The 25,305-nt window shown below is 41.5% G+C and overlaps 1 protein-coding gene across 8 annotated transcripts in view; it reads right to left on the reverse strand.

Annotated features, from left to right (window-relative positions):
• The window catches only part of SMARCAL1 (SNF2 related chromatin remodeling annealing helicase 1), a 41,846-nt gene that overhangs the window by 9,715 nt on the left and 6,826 nt on the right, over window positions 1-25,305 (reverse strand). For all 8 annotated transcript variants that reach the window (XM_081196932.1, XM_081196935.1, XM_081196934.1 and 5 more), the window contains 11 exons: window positions 25,204-25,254; window positions 24,251-24,511; window positions 22,698-22,748; window positions 19,669-19,852; window positions 17,827-17,977; window positions 15,251-15,409; window positions 10,530-10,595; window positions 6,919-7,059; window positions 2,464-2,682; window positions 1,115-1,185; window positions 403-505 (listed from right to left, as the gene is read on the reverse strand). In XM_081196932.1, the coding sequence (XP_081053058.1) occupies window positions 403-505; window positions 1,115-1,185; window positions 2,464-2,682; window positions 6,919-7,059; window positions 10,530-10,595; window positions 15,251-15,409; window positions 17,827-17,977; window positions 19,669-19,852; window positions 22,698-22,748; window positions 24,251-24,511; window positions 25,204-25,254 (1,457 nt within the window). The remainder of the gene's footprint in view (window positions 1-402; window positions 506-1,114; window positions 1,186-2,463; window positions 2,683-6,918; window positions 7,060-10,529; window positions 10,596-15,250; window positions 15,410-17,826; window positions 17,978-19,668; window positions 19,853-22,697; window positions 22,749-24,250; window positions 24,512-25,203; window positions 25,255-25,305) is intronic.

Consider the following 25,305-nt stretch of genomic DNA (forward strand, 5'->3'; position numbering starts at 1 on the left):
TAATTATTTATACTCTTCATACTGTTTAAACTTTATACAGGTCAACTTTTCATGCCTGCTTCGTTTTAACAAGTCGGGGGGGGGGGGTTTAAAGCTTTAGTTCATGACATGCTATTGATTTGAAATATGAGAACTGACAGCCAGAAGATTATCTTTAACACATTTAATCCCTCCTGATGTTGACTGGTTTACTTCAAGGTTATTAATCCCAGTGGCCAGGTTTGTATTTTGTGAATTCTGGAAAACACTAGACAAGGTGGCAGTAAGAAAATGTACGCAGTGGGTTTTTATACACCATTGTGAATAGGTTCCAGGCAGCTTTGTATTGTGCCAATGATACAATAGTTTACCAGGATCTCCAAGTCCTGGAAAAGGAGTAGTAATAAATGCAGATCAATTTACCTTTTTCTCCAGTTTCTCACTGATTGTGTCCAGGATGAGTTTGTGATGAGCAAATACCAGAAACTTTTCTCTTCCACTTTCCAATAAATCAAAGATATATTCTCTACAGTGAACGAGAAGTGGGGGATAGGAGGCTCAGAAGATACACATTGATTGTTGTTCCAGAAGCAATCAGTGTATGGTCCTAGATCAGTGATCCTCAACTTTTATTTTATTCCGAGAACTGGCAATTCAGCCAAATCCCAGTTCCAAGGACCTGTTTCTCACATGTAGTTGAAACTACGGACCATTTTTTAAGACTATAAAGGCCAGGACTTTTCCCAACTGCAACAAATATATTACGTCAAAATCTCTGCGTCAAAATATGATCAGTTGTTTTCTACTGAAGATCTATCTGCACGTCACCTTGTACAAAATAGGTTTAATACATTTGAAATGAAAGCAATTAGGACTCAATTTGCTTATTTTCAGCAGAACCAGAAAATCTTATCTCAGCCTTCTGCACAATGGATAACTTTAAGGATAACATTTCTGTAAAATATTTGCCAGGCTGGTTCAATACCGAGGCCAATGCTACAGTGCTTAAATGTTTTAATTAACATTTTTCCCAAACTTGATTTCGCTGCCAATCTTGTCTTGCAGTTTCCTTTCCACTGTAGCAAGAATCGCCTAGTCAGGTAGGTTTGTGTGATACTGTGAAACAGCAACTTACATGATACAGTGAATTTTGGCTTCAGCAGTCCTGTTGTAAAAGAGAAAGAGAGCTTCCTTCTGTTCTTGTTTCTGCAAACAGATATTTGAAAAAGCCGTCAGTTAGGTCCAGAAGGTTGTAGCTAGCAGCTCAATGACTAGTGGACTCACATGTGGCAGATTTCTGCAGCCACAATTCTAAAAGATGACATGCTTGAATTTTAAAAATATATTTATACAAGTACAAACCTCCCTTCCCCCTGCATATGTTTTGTTTGCTTTGCCAAACCTGGATAATTTGTTCTGCTGTGAAATTATTAAAGGTGCCATTATTAAAAGTGAAGTGAGAAATAAACACCCTATGGAAACCAAAAGAGGTGCAAGGACCTTTAATCAGCTCTATCAGGAGTAGGAGTAGGAATGAGAATTCCCCCTCTAGCTCAACGTGTTGTTATTTGATTAAACTTTTTATCCTAAATCTAGCACAGGCCTAATGTATAAAGCAGACTTGGGCCACTAAGTGCAACTCTAAAAATGTCTTGTGTGAATGCAACATACATATTTCATACAGGTACTGTCATTGGAGTTATGAGGATGTCCAGCTCTCTGATAAGCATGCACATAATGACAAAGACAGATTCCCCTTTCAATAACGTGTGAAATGGACCTAACCTGCAGGCTTCTGACTTTTGTTGCCATTGCTGAAGAACTTTACTGACGGATATGCAGGTTTTATTAGGAGGTAGCTACCATCTGTTCCTTGCTAGGTCTTGATGGAAGTTACCCCAGCAAACACTAGGTTGGCGCTTTTCCCTCTCCCCTGAGGACATGCAGAGTCAACAACACAGGTTCCAAAGTTGGTCCCTGCCACCTGCCTGGACCAAGAGCTAAGCAGTGGAGACAGAGCTACCCTTCTCCTGTCTATCGTATCTCAAACTATGTAGACAGAGACTCAGTTCAGACATCACAGCAAGCCATGGTTTTACTAACCACAGTTAAGAACCAGTAACATGGTTTGAGCTTTCAAATGTACAGCCAGTTTACAGCCAATTGTCTGTTTTTGTTTCCTCTCTCTTCAGCATGCAGCTTCAGAAATTTGTTGCTCTCTCCAATCTCCATGGTTCAGCAACCTCTAGAGACAGGGCACAGCAACAACCATAACTGTGCTTTGTCAACAGTTTGTAGAATGGCAAACCAGAGCACAAACTGCGGTTTGATATTATGACTTTGCAACCCTTTGGAAACCCAGGTTTGTAAACTGGCACAGGGTTCAGATGTAAACAGCACACTGTATATTTAGATTTTCAAGCAACCGTTCGTCATTGTGATGGAATGCAGCCATGTTCTCGCCCAACAATATTTCAGACTCACACTCTTATAGCCCTTGGCCATTTCTTTTGCAGCCACTGCCAGCTCGGCCTTCGTCCTTGCATTAATGCCTTCAGGAGCTACCACCACCATTCTGCGCTGCTTTGCAGGGAGCTGAGAGAGCACGTCAGACTTCAGGCGACGGATCATGACGGATTCTTCCAGCAGAAGCTTCAGTTCACCAAGGTTGGATGAACCAGAATAATCCCACCCCCAAGGCCGCTGGGTGGAATAGACACACAAGAGGAAGCAAAAACTTTAAAACATCATCAGTAGCATCATCACTCATGCAAGAAGCTGTGAGTATACTGCACATCTATGCACTGGGATTCTGATACAGAACAGAACTTGAAATTTTAAAATAATACTAATAGGAAGGTTTGAGCTTATACGAGTGCTAAGAAACATTTGGAAAAGCGTTCTAGTGATCCAAAAACCAAATGGAGTTCCAGGCTGAGCATTAGTGTGATAACCAATATGCAAAGAGAATTCCCCAAAGATTTTAATCCCTGTCATCCTTTCCAACTGTAACTGTGCTGTAATTTGTATGTTCATCTGAGGTCAGGAACAGAAATCACACAAGCGAATGAGAAGTGTTCACTATTTTTGGTTGTTTTAGTCCACAAAAGATGCCGGTATGTAAATAATTACGTTGTTTTCTGCATTTTTTTAATGTTCCCCATCCACTGAAATGCCTTTTTAAAATTTTATTTATTTTATTACATGAATTACGTTAGTCTCAATTATCTACTATGGCTGAAACGAACAATGTAGAAGCAGAGAAAGAAACAACAGCAGAAGCAGAGCAGAGGAAGGTATCTGGGTTGAAGATATTGCCGGAGGATGTCTGCTTAGAGGAGTAAAGCAAATCATGGGCATGTCAGCACGAGACATTTAGGAGCACACATCTGGAGTCTGTTTCTCAGGTATGTGTTACGATATGGATGCAATGCGGCTGCAAAGTGCTAGCTTGAAAACAAAACATGATGGGAATGTTGGGACTGTCCGCGGGAAACAGAGGAACAGTCAATTCACAGGGCGAAGCACCGGAATTAGCTCAGAGTGTAATATGAGCTCTTCCTTTTGTTCCTGTACAAGAAGTGCAGGAAGTGTTTCTCTCTCGACTGCTGGAGTTTGAAGAGAGCAGTCATGTTTTTTGTAACGCTGCAAAGACAGAAATAAAGGCATGTAAATACGTTTTCTGTCTATCTCTTTCCCCTGCCGGGGAGGCAGGAAAGAGGGGTGTGTTCTTCTCACGCTGAGAAGGATCGCCTATCGCGACCTCTGCCTGGATCTTGCCGGGAAAGCAGACAGGGAGGTCACCAGGAGACCAAGCCGGGTGCCTGGGAGAGTTGCCGGTTTCTCCTGATAAAGGCTTGATTTCCGACAGTATGTCAGTAATAAATAAGAGCAGGCTTCCTCAACCTCGGCCCTCCAGATGTTTTTGGCCTACAACTCCCATGATCCCTAGCTAGCAGGGCCAGTGGTCAGGGATGATGGGAATTGTAGTCTCAAAACATCAGGAGGGCCAAGGTTGAGGAAGCCTGAATAAGAGCAATCAGCACAAGTCTTTTTCAGCACTTTTCAGTGAAGACAACTAAGGTGCATCCAATCCATGATCCATGAGCATTTTATAAATTATTTTTCTAAGGAGCTCTGAATCATGAAAATTGTATCAACCCCCTTTCTTTCTAGCGTTGCAACGGAACTCTAGTTGCAACGGAACTCTAAAGTGTGTTTACAGTCTTCTCGGCATAGCAACTGAGGGATGATCAACTTGGCAATCAAGAGATGAGCCAAACAAATAGTCTCTGTTTGGCAGGGCACTGAAGCCCTTCCCCAGCCACTAGTCCACCCCCTTTGTGGCTTGTGAGGTTTCAGCAAGCATGGCCCATGCACTTTCAAATATATATTTGAATCCCACAAGAGCTTGGTAGTTAAATGAAAGCGGAGATCTTCAGAAAATAAAACTCTGCAGCTAGCAGCGCATTCATTATCTGCACTCTTTCGGCTTATTCAGAACCCTGTTGGCAATTAAAGAGAGCCTCAAAGCATAATCATCATATTGACAACTTTCAACGGCCTTGTAAAACTACATCCGCTAAAAACACGCATGCCCTGGATTCCTAGGATATCAAACAGCAAAGTTAAGAAGCCGCTTGTTTTGACCTGGGCCATTCTCAGTGGAAGAAATTTCTCAGTCGCATGTTTCAGCAAAGCTCCCGAACTTTTTCTTGCTGAGCATCTGTGACAACCTACGTGCACTTTTCTGTCTTTTAATGCTCACTATTCACATCACCTGCTTTGAAAAATGGCTCGATGGCAACTATAAAATTTGGCTCATAAATAAAAACAGGTGACGTTTCATTTGTTGCACTTTTTTATGAGCAAGAAGTGCCAAGGAGTTGTGGATCATAAACCAATAAACTAATTCCATCTTTGCTTATTGCATCTGCCAGAGATTTGTGGTCTTCTGCCGTGAAGCTAAATCAATTCCGTTTAAAATGGAGTATTTTTCGGGGTCTTATTTTTTTAAACTGAGGTATTCAGGTTTGAGATTTTCTTGTTGCTGTTTAACCCAGACAATACAATTTATATTAAGACTATATCCTACTTTTATTATAGCAATTTCTATCCTTATGGATCCCAGAGCAATGTTTAATCATATTTTTGAGCAACTCAAGGAAGAATTACACATCACAAAGACAACAGGGAAAGGAACATTGGCAAAGGGGGAGGGGAGCAGGTAGGAGAAGAACTTTAACCCTTCACTTGCCCACCAATTCCTCTTCCCATCCTGCACCTCTATCAGCTGGGCTGGAGAAAGCCTGGTAATGGGGGGAACAGCAAGGGGAGGGTGTTTGTGGGAAGCGTTGGTGGTGCAAGAAGGGTTGAGCGCCCACAGAATCCTTGAAGGATGGCCTGAAACAGGGGAATTCACAACAGAAAGGAATGAAGAAAAAGTTAGAAGGAAGAAAAAAACAGTAAAGAAGGAATGGTGATAACCACATGTAGCTCAGACATTAGGAATGCCATAAAGCAGAGAGAATCAATGTCTTTCCATTATAAGATAGCATTATAAAGATGAATATATATATATATATATATATATATATATATATATATATATATGAAAGAAATTTAAGGCTGAAAGTAAAATACTAAGTCTGAAAGAACTGGGGTTTGTCATGGCCTTTGGCCAGAACAATAATCAAGTATGTATGTATGTATGTATGTATGTATGTATGTATTTGCCCGTTAACCTTTTGCCTCCCATTAAAAACAAGAAAAGTACCACAATTTCTGAAAAAAATGGCAAGGTGATATTATGTATATGCAGGAAATGCACATCAAGGAGAAACATTAGAAATAACTGTTAACATTGCCCGTTTATTTCAATGGGTCTATATTTGAGCAAAATAGATATTACCCATTAGGACTGGGCCTGGCGCATGTACAAAAGTGAAAGGAGTGTGTTTGTGTGAAGTTATTCAGAGCAGGAAAGACAAAGAAGGTCAATATATTATGATAAAAGGAAGCTTGGACAGATGAGTTTAATATCAGTGTATATTTATGTAGCACTCAGTCGTCAGATGAGTGTTTCTTATCAACTAATTGAAGATCTACTCTGTTTAGGGGAAAGTGAAATAGCAACTGGAGGGAATTTTAATGAAGGTATAAATGCAGGCAAAGAAGCAGACATGATACAATCACGAATGCACTGCAAAAGCAAGCATTATCCCTTGAGATGTTACAGCTTGTTGATATTTGCAAACATCATAAGCATAATTAGAAGAATTATACCTTCTGTTTCATACCACATTGTAACATCTGATTTAGTGGTAAATATAAAGGAAAAAAGAATAGTATTTAATCATGCTCATATTTTTGGTAGCTTAAAACTCATTAATCAAAAAGCATATTGGAGACTGAATCCTTTTTCCATTTAAGAATACAGAACTAATGGATTCATAGTAATGTCCAATTCCATATTTTTTTCCTTGTCAATATTACACCTCATAATATGGGGCCAGTTATCAATATGATTGATGACAACACTATTTATGACATTGCACACTGATCAATTTAATGAGTTAATTGGTAATCACAGAGGTCAAGTTCAGTCAGGTTTTCTTAGTTGGTGAACAATCTAGTTGGTGAACAACTAGGCTAGGCAAAAGCTATCCAAGGCCTCAGGTAAAAGTCAATCCCAGCCCTAACACTTGGCTAGGAGCCTTTTAACTGGAGATGCTTGAGAAATAGCAGAAAATCTTACAGTAACCATGGAGCTATGGCCAATTGTCACTACAGAAATCTGCCCTTTCGCAGCAAGACTTCACTGAGAGATTGTAAAGGGAATGGCAGTGCACAAAACGCTTCAAGGAATGGAAGGTTATTATTATTCCCAAATAATAATTTCGTGGCTTCTGCTTTGCCAGGGATAGAGACTCATGTTACCTGCTTAGCATCACAGTAGCGGAGCCCGAAGGCATGGAACTGAGAGAAGAAGGATGGTCTGACAGCTGCAATCTGCGTATAAAGCTCTGCAGGGCGGGACATGGCAGGGGTTCCGGACAACAAGATGACTCGTTTGGCAGCCTGGGGATATAAATGTTGCAAAAGGTTAATTACGTGGCTGCTATCACACATAGAGATTCGAGGACACCCAAAAAGGTAAACATGGCTCTAACTAGCAGAGCTAACACAGCACAGTGGGTTAGCAGACCCCACCGCTAGGCAGACTGACATGGCTTCCTCAGACGGCAGATTTTGAGTATCAAGAAAGAGCAACAGTGTGTTATGATTGTGTGTGTTTTTCTGCCAGGGAGAGATGCTTATGAGGCTTCCAGGGGCAAAAATAACTTGGCTGGCCTTGGATACCATACACCTTGATTTGGTGATAGTGGTGATGGGTGTTAAATATGCTGTTCCGCCTCAAGGAGCAAAATGTCTTGGCCTGACCCAAGAAGTCCCCTGTTAGACTCTTGCCTCTGCTGTCAACTAACTAGGTGGTCTTAGGCATGTTGCTCTCGGCCTCAGCTCCTATATCTGCAATGCAGAGATAACAATCAAGTCAAGTTTTATTGCGGCCAAAGCCAGTGACACTAAACACCACAAGATCAGACAACAAGAAATCAGCAACAACCTCGACCTTTTGGCTAAGATCAAGTGTAGTAGAGATAACAATAATGGTTTATCTGAAAGAGTTGTTGAAGCCCTCTGAAGAGGGCATACTTGGAGCACTCAAATAAAGCACGGTATAAATGCTAACATGTACAGTGGTACCTTGGGTTACAGACGCTTTAGGTTACAGACTCCGCTAACCCAGAAGTAGTATCTCAGGTTAAGAACTTTGCTTCAGGATGAGAATAGAAATCGCGCGGCGGCAGCTGCGGGAGGCCCCATTAGCTAAAGTGGTACCTCAGGTTAAGAACAGTTTCAGGTTAAGAACGGACCTCCAGAACGAATTAAGTTCTTAACCAGAGGTACCACTGTATTGTAATTAGAAGTAACACAATCATTCCCATTTTGCTTTGTTAGATGACACTCATAGTGGTGGTGGTGATTGATATCCATCTGTCTCAAGAGACAATGAAGTGTGCCCCTGGGGTGAAGTAAAACCAATGTGTGACCTCCCCTGGGTGCAAGCCTGGGTAGTGTGTATGGATCCTCAGCTGGACCCCCCTCTTGGCCTCGCTGATGTGGTCCAAAGGAAATCAGAGCAATACGTATGGCATCAACATGGCTGCAGGAGTCACCAGAAGGAGGCGTACATTGTACCATCCAACCATCTTAGGGACTCCACTCTGGATTTGTGTATGGTATACACAAGGTTGGTGCAATGTGGACACACCAGCAAGAGTTTTGGATTGGCTTTGCCGCTCTGCCGACCCCAGGGCAGCCTCCTACCACCTCACCCCCCTCCCTCCCAGTGACCAGCCATGTTCCTGACATCTGGAAGCCAGGTAAGTGGTACAGTTCCACCCAGCCAACTGCTATGGGGCGCCATGAGCATCAGCAGCACAATGAGAATGTTCTTTGTATGATAAAAGGTGACACCGAGAAGACCTTTCCCCAAAGAGAAATTCAAGAATCATAGGCATATTCAAATGCAGAGCCAATGATACAATAGCCAGATCCCTGCACTGGGTATCAAAAGGCTTCAAAGAGCAGGAGGAAGGATGGGGAAATACCAGAAAATAAAAATGATTCAACATGCAAAAGTGTCTTATTCTCCTACAGTGATTTACTGGATTTTTAATGATGTTCACAGCTTGTGGCCTACAGCACGCGGCCTGGCATGCTTTGCATTATGGATACTATTTAAATGCTCATTGTGCTGGATATACAATTATAACCATCCTTCCGATTCCTTCTTATTCTGCCCTTGTCAGCTGTTTAACATTTAAAGTGTGTGTTGCCCTGCCTGACACGAAATGGAAATATCTGATGGTAATTTCAATGCAGAAGTTTGCTTCTTGGGAGAGAATGAAATGGGACTGGAGGGGAGACAACATCTGCACGTTTGGGGAAATTTCATTTCTGTCATAAAACAGTATTATAACTCATGCCTGCTGCAACTTTGGAATAAGGTTAGGATCTAACTAAATATCACGGATGCAAACAACCTAAAGTATATCCATCACACCTGGGACATTCAAATTACACCCAAAAGGGAACAATTTGAAAATGGCAGTGTTTTGACATTAGATAGTAGCAGAGCTCCTACACCCACCCTTTAGGAAAACGGAGCTTTCAAAAATTCTTAAGCATAGAAAGGAAGAATTCTGGAAGACCTTAAGGACTAGAATACCTTTTACAACTATATTCATTCCTCAAAAGCAAACTGATTTATATTTCCATATTTCATATTCATGCTCATTCTGATTCATATTTCCAACAGCATTCATATTTCCATTTTTTAAAATAATAATAAAAAAGGACAGTGCCAGATTCTGCCAGTTCCAATGCACACCTGATGTTAAAGGTTCACCTGGAAAATCAGGCTAATCTAAATATCATGTAAATTAAACTTCTTGATTCATTTTATAGGTTCAAAAAGTGCCCCTACACAATCCTCAACACCTGGTTGCAGAGCAACAACAGCGTTTTGTGCAGAATTTAGGGTTCCTCAGTAAAGACGCAAGGTACATTACTATGAATAATTACTTCTGAAAACTCATGGAGTTTCAAACTTCAGCTCCATGTTTTATACATGGGCCTACTTGAAGATTCCATACATCACTGCCTTAAAGCGATTTCCTCAGAAATTTTTATAAGGAAGCAAAAAAATGGATATTAAGAAATGCTACTTTATCTTCAGAAGCAATCAATGCCTAAGTGATATCAAAGATTACGCTTTTAATATTATAATTATGCCTATTTTTTCTCAAAAGTATTATATTCAGACCTGTTCTTCAACAGAATTTCAGAATAAATATGAAACTTAAAGGCTCCTTATTAATCCATTATTGATTCTATATCCTTCATCCAAGCCACTTTAAGGATTTTCAGGTTACATACCAGAAAAACAGATTTATGAGGTCTGTGTGAAATACTTATGGAAGACTCTATCAGCTTTGGGATAAATCAATTTAATTGGTGGTTACTGACACATCAAAATTTATAGCAAATAAAAGACAGATCATTATTTCTCAGGGCAGCTTCACTTGGAAATATTACTTTGAAGCCAACTCTGTGACCTGAAATTCATTTATATAATCCTAAAATACTCAAAATCTCAGATACTTTGGAATGATTATGCATTTGTTCTGTATTTAAATACTCAATCTTGTACTACACTTAGGATTTCTGAACTTATTGCATGCATTCTGCTGTAGAGTTTAACTGATAAACCAAAATTGCCCAATCTGCATCATAGGTAGGTGAAAAAGCACAGAATTTAATTACGTCCCTCATATTGGGATTTCGTATGGCTCCCAACTTGTCACTACAGCACTGGTAGCAGCCTAGCAAAATTATTTTGGCTCTTGCCTGTATACCAGGCATCTTGAATACACAGCTCCTAAAAGTCAAATGCCCAATTTTGAAATCCCTGGTATGCTCACCTTCAGAAGAGGCATCGCAGCCCGGCATCGAGCAGTTTTCCCATTCTTCAGAAAGTGGGACTCATCCTGAAACAGAAGAAGGGGAGAGTACGTGAAACCCAGAGCAATAGCCAAACAACCAAAAAGCAGTTTATATCAGCATTCCTCCAAATGTGGGTCCCCAAATATTGTTGGACTACAACTCCTATCAACCCCAGCCAGCAAGGCCGATTTTCACAGATATCAGCAGTTGTAGTCCAACATCATCAGGAGACCCAAGGCTGGGGAAGGCCAAATTAAGGTGTTCTGATATTTTGTGTGATTATCTTAGATAATCCTAGATGGGTACAGCACCGCTCTGAATGTCAAACCTCCACAACGTAAGGTAGGATTGCTTGCTTGAAACTGAAGTCACTGTGAAAGGAAAGCACATCCTTTCGTTGTTGATCTATCAACAACCATAACCAAGCCAGTAAAGGGAAGGGAAGAAACGATTCTCACTATTAATATTCTTTTTGCCGCTGCACAGCTTCCTCTTAAATGCAGATAATTGCGAGTCTGCCCTGCACGGATTCCCCCAAAGGAAGGGGTTAATGAAAAACCACCAGAAAGGAGAAAATCTAATTAGGAGCCAACCGGTTTGCTGTTAAAAGGCTCGCCAGGTAGGAAACAGACCTACCATTTGAGAATTTCCCCTCCTGGAATGAGCTCTATTGCCATTGCTGTTACAACACCGAGCTTCGGGACACTAAGGAAATTGGCACCCTCCCAGGGAATGTGCTCATCTTGTCATATTTGGACGAGTAAGCAGCCATGCACAGAAAGGATAATATACCCCCTTCAACTGGAAGGAACTGCTTTCTCAATCTTGGTTAGCAATAAGGTTATGCTAATAACAGCCACCAGCAGAGGGAGGATTGAAGAGGGAAGCGAGGAAGCACAACACGCTGCAGAGGCTATTGGATGCAAAACGCAGGACCTGAATTCTACAACATATCTAGTAAGAACGTGAATGAGGGCCAAACCACACTAAGTGGGAAATCAATGACTGTGATTATCCGCAATGGGTTTTGTGTGTGTGGGTTTTTTTAACGAAAATACAGCCACTGAGGAGTGAGGGAGTTGCCTATTTCTTTGGAGCAATGGCAGGGGAGGGGTTTTACCCAGTCCTGTCATACCATTCTTCTCAGTCAAATTGGCACGTGTACACAAATAGCTGCCGTTTGCCCCATGGAGGAAACACTAAAGGTGTATTTTCCACCTGCGCAGCAAACAGGGACAAGGTGATTAGGAAGAATGGCCCACTCATCGATACTGTCCCTCCAAGCACTTGGTAGCCTCTCTGCTGTATTTCAATAAACAACATCCACAGTAAGGAAAATCCACCCCTACCTCTCCCATGTAAAGCATAGCATGGTTAGGCCTTGGGATGTGAGGCGGATTTTTTTCTAAAATGGGACTTCCTTGATTTTTTTTTACTCCAGTGTTTTATTTTTCTGCAGAAAATTTCCCATTTCATAAGTTCATTAGTGACAATGAATGGGTTCAAATATTAGGCAAACTTGGCAGTTTCAAAGTTAGCTGTGTTTACTAAGCACAAGTAAAATGTGGTAAATTAGATCACTCTCTAAGACATCAGAATTGTTTCCATAGTGAATTATTCTATTCCCCCTGCCCCCTTCAGCATTTTCCAAAAATCCCACATATTGCCCAGACACTGAGGTCCAGGTCCAAGGGCCTTCTGGCGGTTCCCACACTGCGAGAAGTAAGGTTACAGGGAACCAGGCAGAGGGCCTTCTCAGTAGTAGCGCCCACCCTGTGGAACGCCCTCCCATCAGATGTCAAAGAGATAAACAACTACAGTCATACCTCTACTTACATATCCCTCTGGATACGGAATCTTTGGGTTTCGGCCATGGCAAACCCAGAAGTTTATACTTCCGGGTTTCGCCACAGGCGCATGTGCAGAAGCACTCAATCGCGCCGCATGAATGTGCTGAAGTGCGCCTCTATTTACATAATTTTCGGGGTGTGAACGGACCCGTGGAACGAATTAAGTTCGTATCCGGAGGATCCACTGTATCTGACGTTTAGAAGACATCTGAAGGCAGCCCTGTTTAGGGAAGTTTTTAATGACTGATGTTTTAATGTATTTTTAATCTTTGTTGGAAGCCGCCCAGAGTGGCTAGGGAAACCCAGCCAGATGGGCAGGGTATAAATACAAAAATATTATATTATTATTATTATTATATTAAGAGCCTAGCCTGCTTCAGACAAAATGACAAACTGAAATTAGTTGAAAATGGAAACGGGTGCTTCAGATTTCCTCCTCGCAGTTGTGCAAGAGGAAGGGAGTGGAGCAGAGAATCGTTTAGCATTGCATCTAAATACAATATTGCAACATCAGAATGACCAGTGAAGATACTGAGTGCTGCAATAGCCGCAGGGCTGCCCATAGTGGCAGGGAAAGGGAAAAGATCCCTCTTAAGTCCCACACACAAACTGAGAAACTGCACAAGCCACGCAAGTCACCAGTGACATCAGCTGATGGGTGGGTGGGTGTGGTTTGGGAGCAAAGTGTTGCAGGACAAGACTGGCCAGAGATTCCCCACCCCTGCTCTATATGAATAAGCCCAGCAGACTTTTAAAAGACCTCACAGACTAGTACCTTGTAGACAACCAGAAATGGAAGTGTTGGGATTATGGCACTTTCACCTCTGGCACTTTGACAAGAGATTGCACACTTGTACAAGGGATTCCTGAGGGGCACTATTCCTGAAGAGTAAACCCTAGCAGCTCGATATACATATTTTTAACTGCAAGGATGAGATCTAAGAAGCTGCTTGGCTCCAGGACCTTAATTGATGCAGGTGATCTGGGTATCTGCTGACCTCTCAGCATCAGATGCACTCAACTGTGCAGAAAATTCTTTGGCTGCAGCCCAGAACACATTTACTTGAAAGGGAATTTCTGATGAGATGAAAAGGATATGTCCAAATAAGTACAGAGAGTTGAAGTGTTAGAACTGTGGGTTATGATGACTTCAACAAGACTCATTAAGAAACAATAATAAGAACTGAGATTCCAGAGCAGCCTTGAAGAAATATAACTAAACTGCGGTTTAGTATTATGAGAACGAGCTGCGGCAAGTCTCAGGCTCATACTCTCCCTGTTTCTTTGTGCATAAGAATGAGGGAAGATTGAAAGCTTCCACTTTTCATTTTGCAAAAACCACAGTTTCCTGTTGTACGACTGAACTGAGGAAACTGTGTTTTGTTTTAGAGCTGTGCACAAAAATGCCTCCCTGGAATTCTCCACCCTATTTGTGTGTAGAGAAATTGGGCGGACCACTTCACCAAACATCTCCAGCGGAAGGAGAAATTCTTCAACAGTTCAGCAGGGGTGAAGCTCAGGATTAGCAATGGCTAATTCTCCTTCCTTGTTTGAAATAGTTTTCTCTGTTAAGCTTTCAAGTAGAAACAGCAGCCTGGCCACCATTTTACATTCCCCATAATGCCACAAACCTAGCATCTGGGGCATCTGGGGAAGGAGAGGGAACAGTGGCCAACAAGAATGTTCTTAGAAATTCTCTTAGGAAAATGTCTTTTCTGGGAAAACGATGGCTTGGCTTTGGTTTATTCTAACTGTGTTAGCTAGCAAATCAGGATTCAAAACCACAGTTTGACCATGGTTTGTTTAAAATGACCATGCTTTGAATATGTCAGATTCTGAGTTTGGTCATACATTGAATCTCTAGTTTACTCAGAAACCAAAAGAGAGAAGTTTTCAATCTTCTCCCTGTGTCCATCAAGTGAGGTGGGGGGAGGAACACATAAGGCCAAGGCTCTCCACAGTTTGTTCCCATAATGCTGATTCATAGTTTAGAACTACCAGGTCACTGCCTTTATTTATTTTTATTTTTTATTTTTTATTTTTTTATTATTTTTTATTATTTATTTCCATCTGACTGGGTTGCCCCAGCCAATTGCATGTACAAATTCCGGAAACTAAAAGGTCAAATTTCCCCAGGCAGTGGTAAACAGTATGTGGTCACTGGAGTCTTCAGTAAGGTCTTACTGCAATCAGAAGAAAGTATTTCATTAAAAATAATAAAGCCCCTTAGAACTCACTGTTGCCCAGAAAGGCATGAGAAAATCGTGATGACAGCTTGTCCTAAAACCTCAAAACAAAAAACAAATCAGAATTTGGCATGAGTTGGTCCTTCTGGACCATGAGATGGATACATAAATCATGAGATTGGAAAGTAGGGTTTCCAGGTCCCATTCCTTGGCCCTGAAAAGCTGCTCATTACTTTAAATACAGGGAATCAGAAAGGTAAGAGAGCTCTTGGTCACCCATCAGAGCAGACAAGAACATCCACATTTCCAGAAATACAGGAAGAATCTCTTGCAACTAAGTGGTGCCCTAAACAATACATTTTGGAAGCAAATGTATGCTATAATTGCTGAACAGTGTAAAATGAAATGGCAATTAAGAGGACACAGTCGCTATTAGAAAGCATTAGAAAAGCAGCCACTTCTAATTTCATACTGTGCAAATGGCAGCATAACATGAACCAACTTTCAATTCAGACAAGCTTTATTTACAGCTTAAGAGCCTTCCATGTCTTGAGACCGTCTAATATGCCCTCACGCCTGCAGTGAACACGCCCCCCATCTCTGTCTTTTTCTGGCCCAGGGAAACTGTGCCACCTGCCTCCCCCAACAGGATGCCCTACTTACAACAATCACAACTCGGAAGGTGGTTTTGAGTTGCTTCTCCATCTTGCTGAGAAGGTCAAAACTGACAACGTTTATCAATCTTGCCGACAGGCAGTCCTTGCCCGTTGCTATGACACTGATGGCATCTGGGCTCAAGGAAGGAAGCCACCTGTGGAAAGCCTCAAGCAGCGAAAAGAACGAAGACAGAAAACGACGTGAGCTGAAAAAATTCTTTTTATATCTAAATGGCCTAAAGCTTACAGCCACCTTTCAAAAACAGTTGACACCGCTCATACGGCACTTTTTGAAAAGTTTGCTAAGTGATATACAATCCTTAACTGTATTCATCCCCCCAGCACACATCATTTGAAATGTTTTTCTGTGGAAACATTGCATCTGCTGTTTTTCACATGAGTTCCACAAAGGACTAGTCAGCCTGCGTTGTATCTCAGGTAATATGCCTGATACAGACACAAGAAGTTGCCTTATACCAAGTCAGAATGCACAAAAAAACAAGGCGTGCAAAAGAAAACCAAAACGTGCACGAAAAGGCCGATTTTAAAATTCAATTTATGTGAAAAGTCGTGTATTCAGCATCAAATGTTAATGAGCAAAAACAGACGGAGACCCGTTACCAAATACATTCTTCATCAGTGTCTATGCATATTCCAGTTAAGGCCAAACACATGAAACAATAATTAGTATCTGTTCAATATACCGTCTATAGACATGTTAAAACCATAAGGTTATGCTAAAATTATCAGTTCCATTAATACAATAAAAGTTATATCAAAAATACTCCAAAAGCTACTATTGCTGTAATATAATCGCTTGAGATAATAAAGCACATGAATAATTATTGCTTACCAATCTTGTGATCATACAAGCCTCACTGGGAGAAAAAAAAAATCTTTCCTGGTGCCCTGATCTTAATGCCAAATCCTACTGTATCTCAGTTATAATAGCACACAAAGTTAATTGGCTGGACCTGAAAGATACCTGAAAGGCATTCTGTTGCCATTTGTGCCAAGAAACATGTGTTTGACTTACAGCAATCTGTTTTCTTTTGCTTATACCAAGTCAGATCATTGATCCATCTAGCTCCCTATTGCACCCACTGGTTGGCAGGAACTCACCATAGTTCAAAGAGTGGTTCCCTCCCAGCCCTACCTGGAGTTGCAGGGGATTGAACCTGGAACGCTCTGCATCAAAGAAGATGCTCTGCCACTGAGCTAAGGCCTTTCCCAATTGGGGACTCAATTCCAGATCCCACCCTACCCCCAAAAGAAAGTATCTAAATAAAAAGGTATCCACCCGCCCTATTATGTTCCTTGCCGAAACCGAATTTTCAATGAAGTGGTCTGTGCTTGGGCTGAAGGGACATTGGACTGCAAGTACGAGTTCATCCGTAAAAAATCAAACCCCAGCATACAGAAAAACTAGAGCATTCCCAACTTAGCCTTGTTTCAGAGAAAACAGTCTTTCCCCCTTTCCTTTCTTTCAAAGCAGTCTTTTATGTGATCCATCTCTGCAGTCTGAGGTGGTACAACCACAAGGATGAGCACTTCACAGAGAGCTAGGTTGACATCTGGATGGGTGTCATGCTAGGAATGGTCCCCCCCATGGACACCTATCTCATAATGACAAAACAGGGAGCGAAGTTGTGGGTGGACGCATTCACAGGCAGGTGAATTTTAAGCACAAAGCATGCTGGAGCCCAGCCTGTCAAGGTCCCTGAAGAAGTTGCAGTCCAGTTGGCTTGGCTATGGTGCTCACCCACAAACAGCGGTTGTACTTTATGGCTTCCGCCGATTATGGTGCGCAGCAGTCTTTCCACTCAAACAGCCCTGTTCTGTTCTATTCATTTCACTACTAAGATAAATACAGCTATGATGAGATCATAAATGAACATTAGTATTAGCCTGATTCTCAGACCAGAGGCATCTCACAAAGCTGTTGGCTTTCTCAATCCTTATCTCCTGCCAGGATTATAAATGATTATATTTAGCTATTTAAGCCCAGCTATCTGAATCTCCCCCCCCAAAAAAAGCCTCAAAACATCCAAAGCAATGGTCAAAATCAGTCTGCTTAAAAATATACTGAATATGCAAACACAATTTATTCTGAAATTAAAACACAGACTGGCTTTTACTACCCACTTCAAGACAAAGTAGGCCAAGGCAACTATTTGAACAGAATCCCTGTGCTGCTCTTTTCATATATAAAGATGGAAATAAGTGTTCTCCCTGCATTTGGCAGGTAAAGAGTTTTATGCAATAGTCTAAGAGACTAAAGAATCTCCATGTATTTCCATATGCCCATTTTCACCCCTAAACTGGGCTCTTAGCTCCATGATCTCCATTCTGAAGACTCCTTTTGGAATTATGAATGAGAATCGCAAACAACAGTGAAGGAGGGATGCCAAGTGACAGGACTGCTGTAACTCCTCAAAGCTGAGGACTAACATGAAGAACCATTCCTTTCTGCCCCCACTGTCTCATTTTTCATCGGCACCAATGACTGCGGTGGCTCTCTCAGAATGTGAAAGACAAGCAAGACAGAAGACTAAAAAGGAGTTGAGAAAATGCAGGCATTACCTCCGCCCATGTATATCTCACTGAAGAAGGAGTGACCACCAGCAGAGGCCACTCTTTTCGATAGTATTCAGCAATACAGATTGCCTGGATTGTTTTCCCTAAGCCCATGTCATCTGCAAGGAGCAAACGACCTTCTTTGGCAATTGCAAAACTGAAAGAGAAGGGAGGGAAAGAGACCAATGGGTTATTTTTTCCATTTCCACAGTGAATTCAGTTATTCAGTAGCCTTATTAGACTATACCGACTGGTGGGGTCTGCTTTGCTCCCGGGAGGGAGAAAGGAAATCAAATGAAACCGAGGTTTGGTTCAGAGAAAGAGTTTATTCTGCTCTCCGGATAGCAGAAGCCACTTGCATGGTCAGTCCACAGCAAGTCCAAAGAAAAGAGAAATTTCATGCAGTATATATATCCTCCAGGCACCCTCTCCCCCCTTCCCCAGGAATCTAACCATGTCAGCTTATACACGTAAGTTGACATCCCTGAACATAAACAGTTGTTCCTGTTCCAGCACTCTTGACCATAAAAGGTTGTTCCTGTTCCTATTCCTATGCTCTTATCTTGGAGCAAGAGGTCACCAACTCTAAGAGCTCTCCTGGCGCCATTCCCAGGTAGCTGACAAGGTCTGTACATCAGTGTGGTCAGGACGTAAGATAAGACCCAGATGTACCATCCCTGTTCCACTTTGGAATGGACAAAGCCATCCATTGCCGTCACGGACTGATAAAGGAGAGGGCTTTGAGCACTTGTTTATACAGCTGGCTATCTGTTTATACATTGACTCAAGCTCAAGCTTCCCGAGCTTGAAAAGCTCAAGTTAATGCATTTTAGAAATGCTCCCTTGGAGGAGGAAAAATGGGGATTTTGGAGGCCCATTTCAGATTGACTGCACAGTCAGTTTTTGGGTTTGGGAAACCCATTCCTTCAATTCTAAGACAAGGTTGAGGTACTTGTGGTTCTCCAGATGTTGCTGACTCCAACTCATACCATCCCCATCCAGCATCACCAGTCTTCAAGGATAATGGGGATTGTATCCCAGCAACATCTGAAGGGCCACAGCTCCCTGCTCCCTGTTCTATAATCTAGTTGCAAGTTAAATACCAGAAACCCCCCCAAAAACCCACTTTCTTATCCCAGATTCTTCTAATTCAAGCAGAAATACAGTTTCCATCTCAATCAGTGTTTCTCAAACTTGGGTCCCCAGCTGTTGTTGGACTACAACTTCCACCATGCCTAGCTAGCAGGACCAGCAGTCGGGGATGATGAGAACTGTAGTCTAGCCACAGCTTGTAAATATATGTCAAGCTGATTAGCAGAAGCCTTTGCCTCAAACGAGTCCACTACTTTGTGCCTTGAAAAAGATCCCAACTGCAGTTTCTAGTAAGCCTGTTTCTCAAGGAGTGGAAAAGGAAGCAGACTCTGTTCTCTCTACACGGGGGAAGGAGGAGCTAGCAAGAATAGTTAGCAATCAAGGTTATGTGCCTTCCACACATTCCTGGTACAAGAGTCTGTTCCCTGAGAATGTCAGCTTTCGATATCTCAAAGGATCCTCTTCAAGTAATAAAAGCAGGGGTGAATTAGCAAGGGGGAAACCAGCCATTCACGGCTTTTTTGTGTGTGTGTGTGCATGTGTCGTTTTATGGATCCCTGGAAGTCCCTGCCTCCCCGTTGGGCCAATGTGGGTCCAACAGCAAGAAATACAAGTTACTTCTTCCAGATTGTGTTGGCAAAGCAAGAAAGCAAAGGAAGTGGGGGAGCGATGGAGAACAACTCTCAAACTAAATACAAGTGCCAACATTTTAAATAAATGGTGTGTGTTTTTCAGAAGACCCAGGGCTTGACTTACTTCACACCTTCTCTCTGAAATGGCATGAGGCTGGCCACAAGTTTAGGATCCAGTCCTGAAAGGTCTGCTTCTGGAATATCAGGAACCTTCGAGGCAGACTTCTCAAACTGAGCAGCAAAGGCTTGTATTACTGGCTTAGGCAATGGCTCCACTTCCACTGCTGGAAGGCTCCTTAACAGTTCAACTAAAAGGAACACACACAAGAAGGATTTGTGTCCCTAGGAGCATTTGTAAACCACCTTCACTTAAGTTTGAACAAGCACACAAACAGAAGCCTTGTTTATGCAGAGTCCTAGACCACCCTCCTTTGCACGTTTACTTACATATTTTATGGTTTTTTCATTTTGAGACAGAAAAAGACAACTTTTCCCAAGAATGACTTCTTCAATCAAATGCTTTATTGCAGTCGATCAGCCAATAAAGAATTGACAATTGTGCCAATCTAAGCAAGGCGCATAGACACATGTACAAGTACATAATATAAACAGAGAGCTAGGAAAAGAAAGAAAGTGATGCAGTACTTTCAGAAAATGCTCAGGTTTATTTTGGCAAGTTCTATAACAAAACAAAGTTGTTTGTTATGCAAATCAAGCATGTTTGCACAGCTTTGCTTAGTTTGCAAAGTTTATTATTTTTCTGGCATGCAGAAAAGTTATGCTATTGAATCTGCACACACCGATCACTGGAAATCTTATTGATCCATTCCACCGACTGCTGAGATTTAACAGGTCACTGCCCATAACTTCACATGAATAAGGACTGGAAACTTTCAATTTTCTAAAATGGCTCCCGCTATAATGTTGAACTCCATGCAGAGCACCAAACTTCATAATTACATTTCACTTGTGCGGAACTGCACGCACAAGTGTGAAAGAGAAAAAAATATTACGAAACACCTATATAGCTAATTATTTGAACTGAACACAGTACTAAAGTGAAATAGTCTGAAATATAATTCACTAGTATCTCAGTCTGCAACCCACTAATAGAAAGAGTCCCCTACATCCTTTGCTTCCCACCGTTTTCTCAGACTTTTTTTTTTTAAGCAGAATCATATCAGGAGTGGACAATAGTGAGAATTACCAAGTGTTTATATATCTTAAAATGATTCCTCTTCTAAAAATAAAATGACGAAATGATTCATTTCAAAAATGCTGAATATAATGACTCTGGATTAAGCACTGTCTGTTCATCTTAAACTAGCAATGACACTAATTTTTTTCTTGACACAGCAATCAAAATGTTGCCACGATGTATTAGACACTGCAACAAATAAAAAGACACAAAATCCTGCAAGCAGCCTTTCCTTTCAAAGAAAACTAAAATCACTAAAATATGGAAATCAACAGACTGGAACATAATTCTGACAGTGAAAACAAAACACTCAGCAGACTCAGATTTGCACTCGCGTTATAAGAGCCTGGGTACTGACTGCAAACTACAGTTAATTTCGGTTATCTCTAGAACGGAGGCAGCAGATTAGACCCCTGCTACCCAGGCAAAATCCTTCATTCTGAAAGCATATAAATATGTGAAAGAATTTCTATTTGTGCTTGTAGGATAGGCTATTCAGTATGCACCCTTTGGTTTAATCTGTGCTCCTCCAGCAAGGAAAGAAACCTCTCCCTGCTGAAACAGAGTCCTACCCTGTTGTTACGCTCAGAAAGTTACTTGCTGGAATTATAAACTAGCAAATTGCTGCAATTATGCCATCGCTGCTGTTTTGCAGACAAGCTTGGAAAATCAGGATGTCTCAGTAGTTTGAGTGATTCATCCAAAAAACGTTTCCCCCGCTCCCTTGTCCCCAAGTGACCTTTTATCTTAAGACAGCTGAGCAAGTGTGTAAACAGGTAAAACTGTTAAGATACAAGGAGCAAGATCCTTTTTTTAAAGGAAATTGTGCTATGGTAGAAAAGTCCATATTAGGGGATTGAAGACTCCTTGTGACAGTAGTACTAATGAAACCAAGAGCCATGCACATGGAATCCAGCTTCTGTATTTGTACCCCTAGCTGGTTTAATAAAAGAAAAAGAGCGCCCAGATAGGCATTTCACACCCCCATTCCACAGCACAATCCAGCAACATGCACAGAGACATATAGAAAAAGTAAATAACTAAGTAATTGCAGAGATAGTGAGATAGTTCAGGAGATAGTGAGCAGGGGTAGAGTGCAGTGTTGAATTCAGCCCCCCACCAAGCAATCTCCCCCACCCCCAGTTACCCAAGCAATGCACCCTTCATGATGGCACACTATTTTGCAGGCCTCCGCTTGCATGGAGCCAGCTACTTCATTCACACACTGTAGAGCCTTGGATTTTTAGACCAGAGCTGAGAGCATCTAAGAGACCATCTACAAAGGCCTGCTTGCTATTTCCTTGCAACTAATCCATTAAGAACTTGAACATTTGTCCGAAGGTACAGGAAATATCTGACTGCATTCTCTGTTTCCAGACTTGTTTTAGGATGATGCACAGCTTCCTATCTTTCTGGGCCAGGAGAAAACCCTGATAGGATGGCTTTAAAATACACACAAACACTTTCACCCCAGCAAAGAGGATGGAAGTTTTCCTACCTCTGAATAAATCTGCGCCAAATTACCCATGAGAGCTACTACAGAGGAACAACAGCTGCTCTACTAGATGCACCTGCCTTCAGTACTGAAGGTGTGCAAAAAGGATGGGGAAACTGTGGCCCTCTAGATGTTGCTATCCCTGACTGCTGACTTTGTTGGTTAGAGCTGATGGGAGTTGGAGGCCAGCAGCATCTGGAGGACCACAGATTCTCCTTTCCAAATGTAGAAGATACTCAAAAGATTAGGCTGCAAATACTAATAAACATGTCTACTTTTCACACAGTCAATAAGTAAGTTTCAATGTGAGTGCATTATCCCCATTGCAAAGCATCAGAAGAGGCAAAAGTGAAACTCGTGACCATGTCAAGTACCTTTAAGAGACCATTTCTAAGAACCTAGTTTTAAGTGAGTAACCCCCCTCCAAAAGAATAAAACCTGCTGAGAGGCAGCTTCTTACTTAGTCTTAGATAGTCCTCCAGGAGAAAATTCCATTTTCTAGTCTTCATATCTGTAAGTCATAATATGGAAATAAGCAAGTACGAAGTGCATCAACCTTATATGAAATTCTAGCAATCAAGAATATATTCACCAGCATCAAATTGTTCGTGACGACTAAGCAGGTGGATTCTTTTAAATCGGTTACAATGCCAAATTTCTTTTTTCTGTCCTCCATATTCACTGTGTGTAATATTTGATATCCTGTTATTTACAGGATGATTCATTTTTCACTTTGACAACTGGACAATGCTATATGCATTCGGCTGTCATTCCCCCCCCTCGTGTTATTATTACATAGTCCTTGTTCTATTTTATATGCATATTTGGCACATTTGGATAAATTTTAGTACAACTTACAATTCTTGTCCTGACTTTTTAAAAAAATGTTTTAATGGAGACAGGGCAACTTCATAAATCAGTTTGAAGATCTCGACTAAATGTATTTAAAAATAAGCGTACAGGGGTGCCTTGGTTCTTGAACTTAATCCATTCTGGGAGTCCGTTCGACTCCCGAAACGGTTAGAAAACCAAGGCACAGCTTCCAATTGGCTGCAGGAGCTTCCTGCACTCAATCAGAAGCTGCAGAAGCCACATCGGACATTCGGCTTCCGAATAGAATTCACAAACCGAAACACTCACTTCCGGGTTTGCAGCTTTCGGGAGCCGATTTGTTCAGAAGCCAAGCTGTTTGAGTACCAAGGTACCACTGTATTTTAGGGTATGGGCAACATACTAAGCTGTGGCTAATCAAAAACAGAAACAGAAACTTCTGATCGCCTTGTAGCTGGGCCAGATAAGAAAGGGGTGGTGGAATCTGGGCTAGCTCTGTCTCACCCTTGTTATGCTAAACCATCATGCAAAACAGTCCTCTCCAAATAAAGTAGATACTGAGACAAGCAGGCTTCCCTTGGGAGACAGGGCATTTGACAGTCACAGCACCATGACCAAAAAAGCCCCATTTCTCATCCCTCAGTTTTGTACACAGGAGATACAGAGAAGGAACCTGGATGCTGACCTGATCACAAAGGTAGGGCTTTAAAACACTGGCATCAACAACCAGGATTACAGATGAGTAAATGAGGCCGCATACAAACATGCTATTTGAAAATGCCATCAACCTAAGAACTCCTGGTTCTTTGCTTTTTATATTTTCATTGCAATTAAACTAAAAATGACTTATGAATAAATGTGAGTAACAAAACGCAATTAATCAAGAACAGCCAAAGGAACTGCATAAAAAGCAACCAGATTTCAACAAAATGTATATTTTTAAAAAATAATTCATGTATAAAATATACCCTATTTGACATGTCTTGCCTAATACTTTCATATGGCTTTAATTCAATCCTGTATCTATGTCTGCTAGCTCCCTGCTTTTATTACAAGCGGTACATGAGACAAATTATGTAGGGAAGGTAATAAGGGGAAAAATAGCACCTGGAAAGACAAGGTGCAAGCTTCAGCGACCATGGCTACACTGTTGAAGTGAAGGCATCAGCTTAGATCACTCACCATAATTCCTGGAATTCAATTGCTTGAACACCCCTATGGCGCTGTCAGCATAGCCAATGTCTACTTCAAACCGAGAGTATGAAATCAGCACACATTTCCCTCTGATGGTTGCCGATGGTTTCTGCCAGCCACTGCATGTCTGCAAGAGGGACCTCAGTGGAGGACTTCTACCAACAGAAGATGACTCAGTGGCCCGCGAGGTTGCTTTCATTCCTTCCAGGGGTGTCAAAGTCACAGAGGGAAGTTGCTCTGCTTGTTCCACTATAGAGAAAACAGGTTGACCAAAGAAAAAAAGAACAAATGGATAATGGGACGGGGTGAATCAACTGCCTGTGGAAAGCAGAAAATCGAAGACAGCTGAGAGAAAAAGCACCAGAGACTTTCAAATGCGGAAGAAAAGCAGAGCAGGAAGCTCAGAAGACATTCAGTTATTCTCCCTACTCCTAACTCAGCAGGGACTGTTCCCTCTGTGAGTTGAGTTACACTTGGAGAGCAAAGACTTTGCTGACATTCTGAAATTTCAATTACCGATGTGCTACAAAAACTTCTTTAAAAAATAATAATCCCAAACTGCACTCTAGTAAACAATGTTTTTCTTTTCGAAATAATAATTTTCTTCAAACAGCTCTTGAACAATTCTTTTATGAGAAAGATCTAGGGTTGTACTTATCTAAATCCTACTCTGAGTAGATCCATTGAAATTAAGGAATCTAAGTTAGTAATGCCCATTAATTTCAGTGGGTCTACTGTGCGTAGGACTAGCTTTGAATAATGAACTTAGTATAATAATGCACTTGTTGTACATCTAGAGCCCAAATTTTTAATATAAACTACTTTTTCTCTGCTATGAATTAAGCAAATCATATTAAGAAAGAAGCCATAGGCTCTGTGGCCCAGATTTTGTGCCGACTCATTCTGTACCCAACATGCATGTCAATTCTCTTATGACTTACTGAGATGGCTATAGTCTTCCAGACTGAAGTTCCACATCTTTGTTGCAGGATCTAAAACAAAGCAGGATTTAGAGAGTCGTTTTGGAGAAGAAATGGCTCTGT

Source organism: Podarcis bocagei (assembly GCF_964188305.1).
Source record: "Podarcis bocagei genome assembly, chromosome: 1".
NCBI lineage: Eukaryota > Metazoa > Chordata > Lepidosauria > Squamata > Lacertidae > Podarcis > Podarcis bocagei.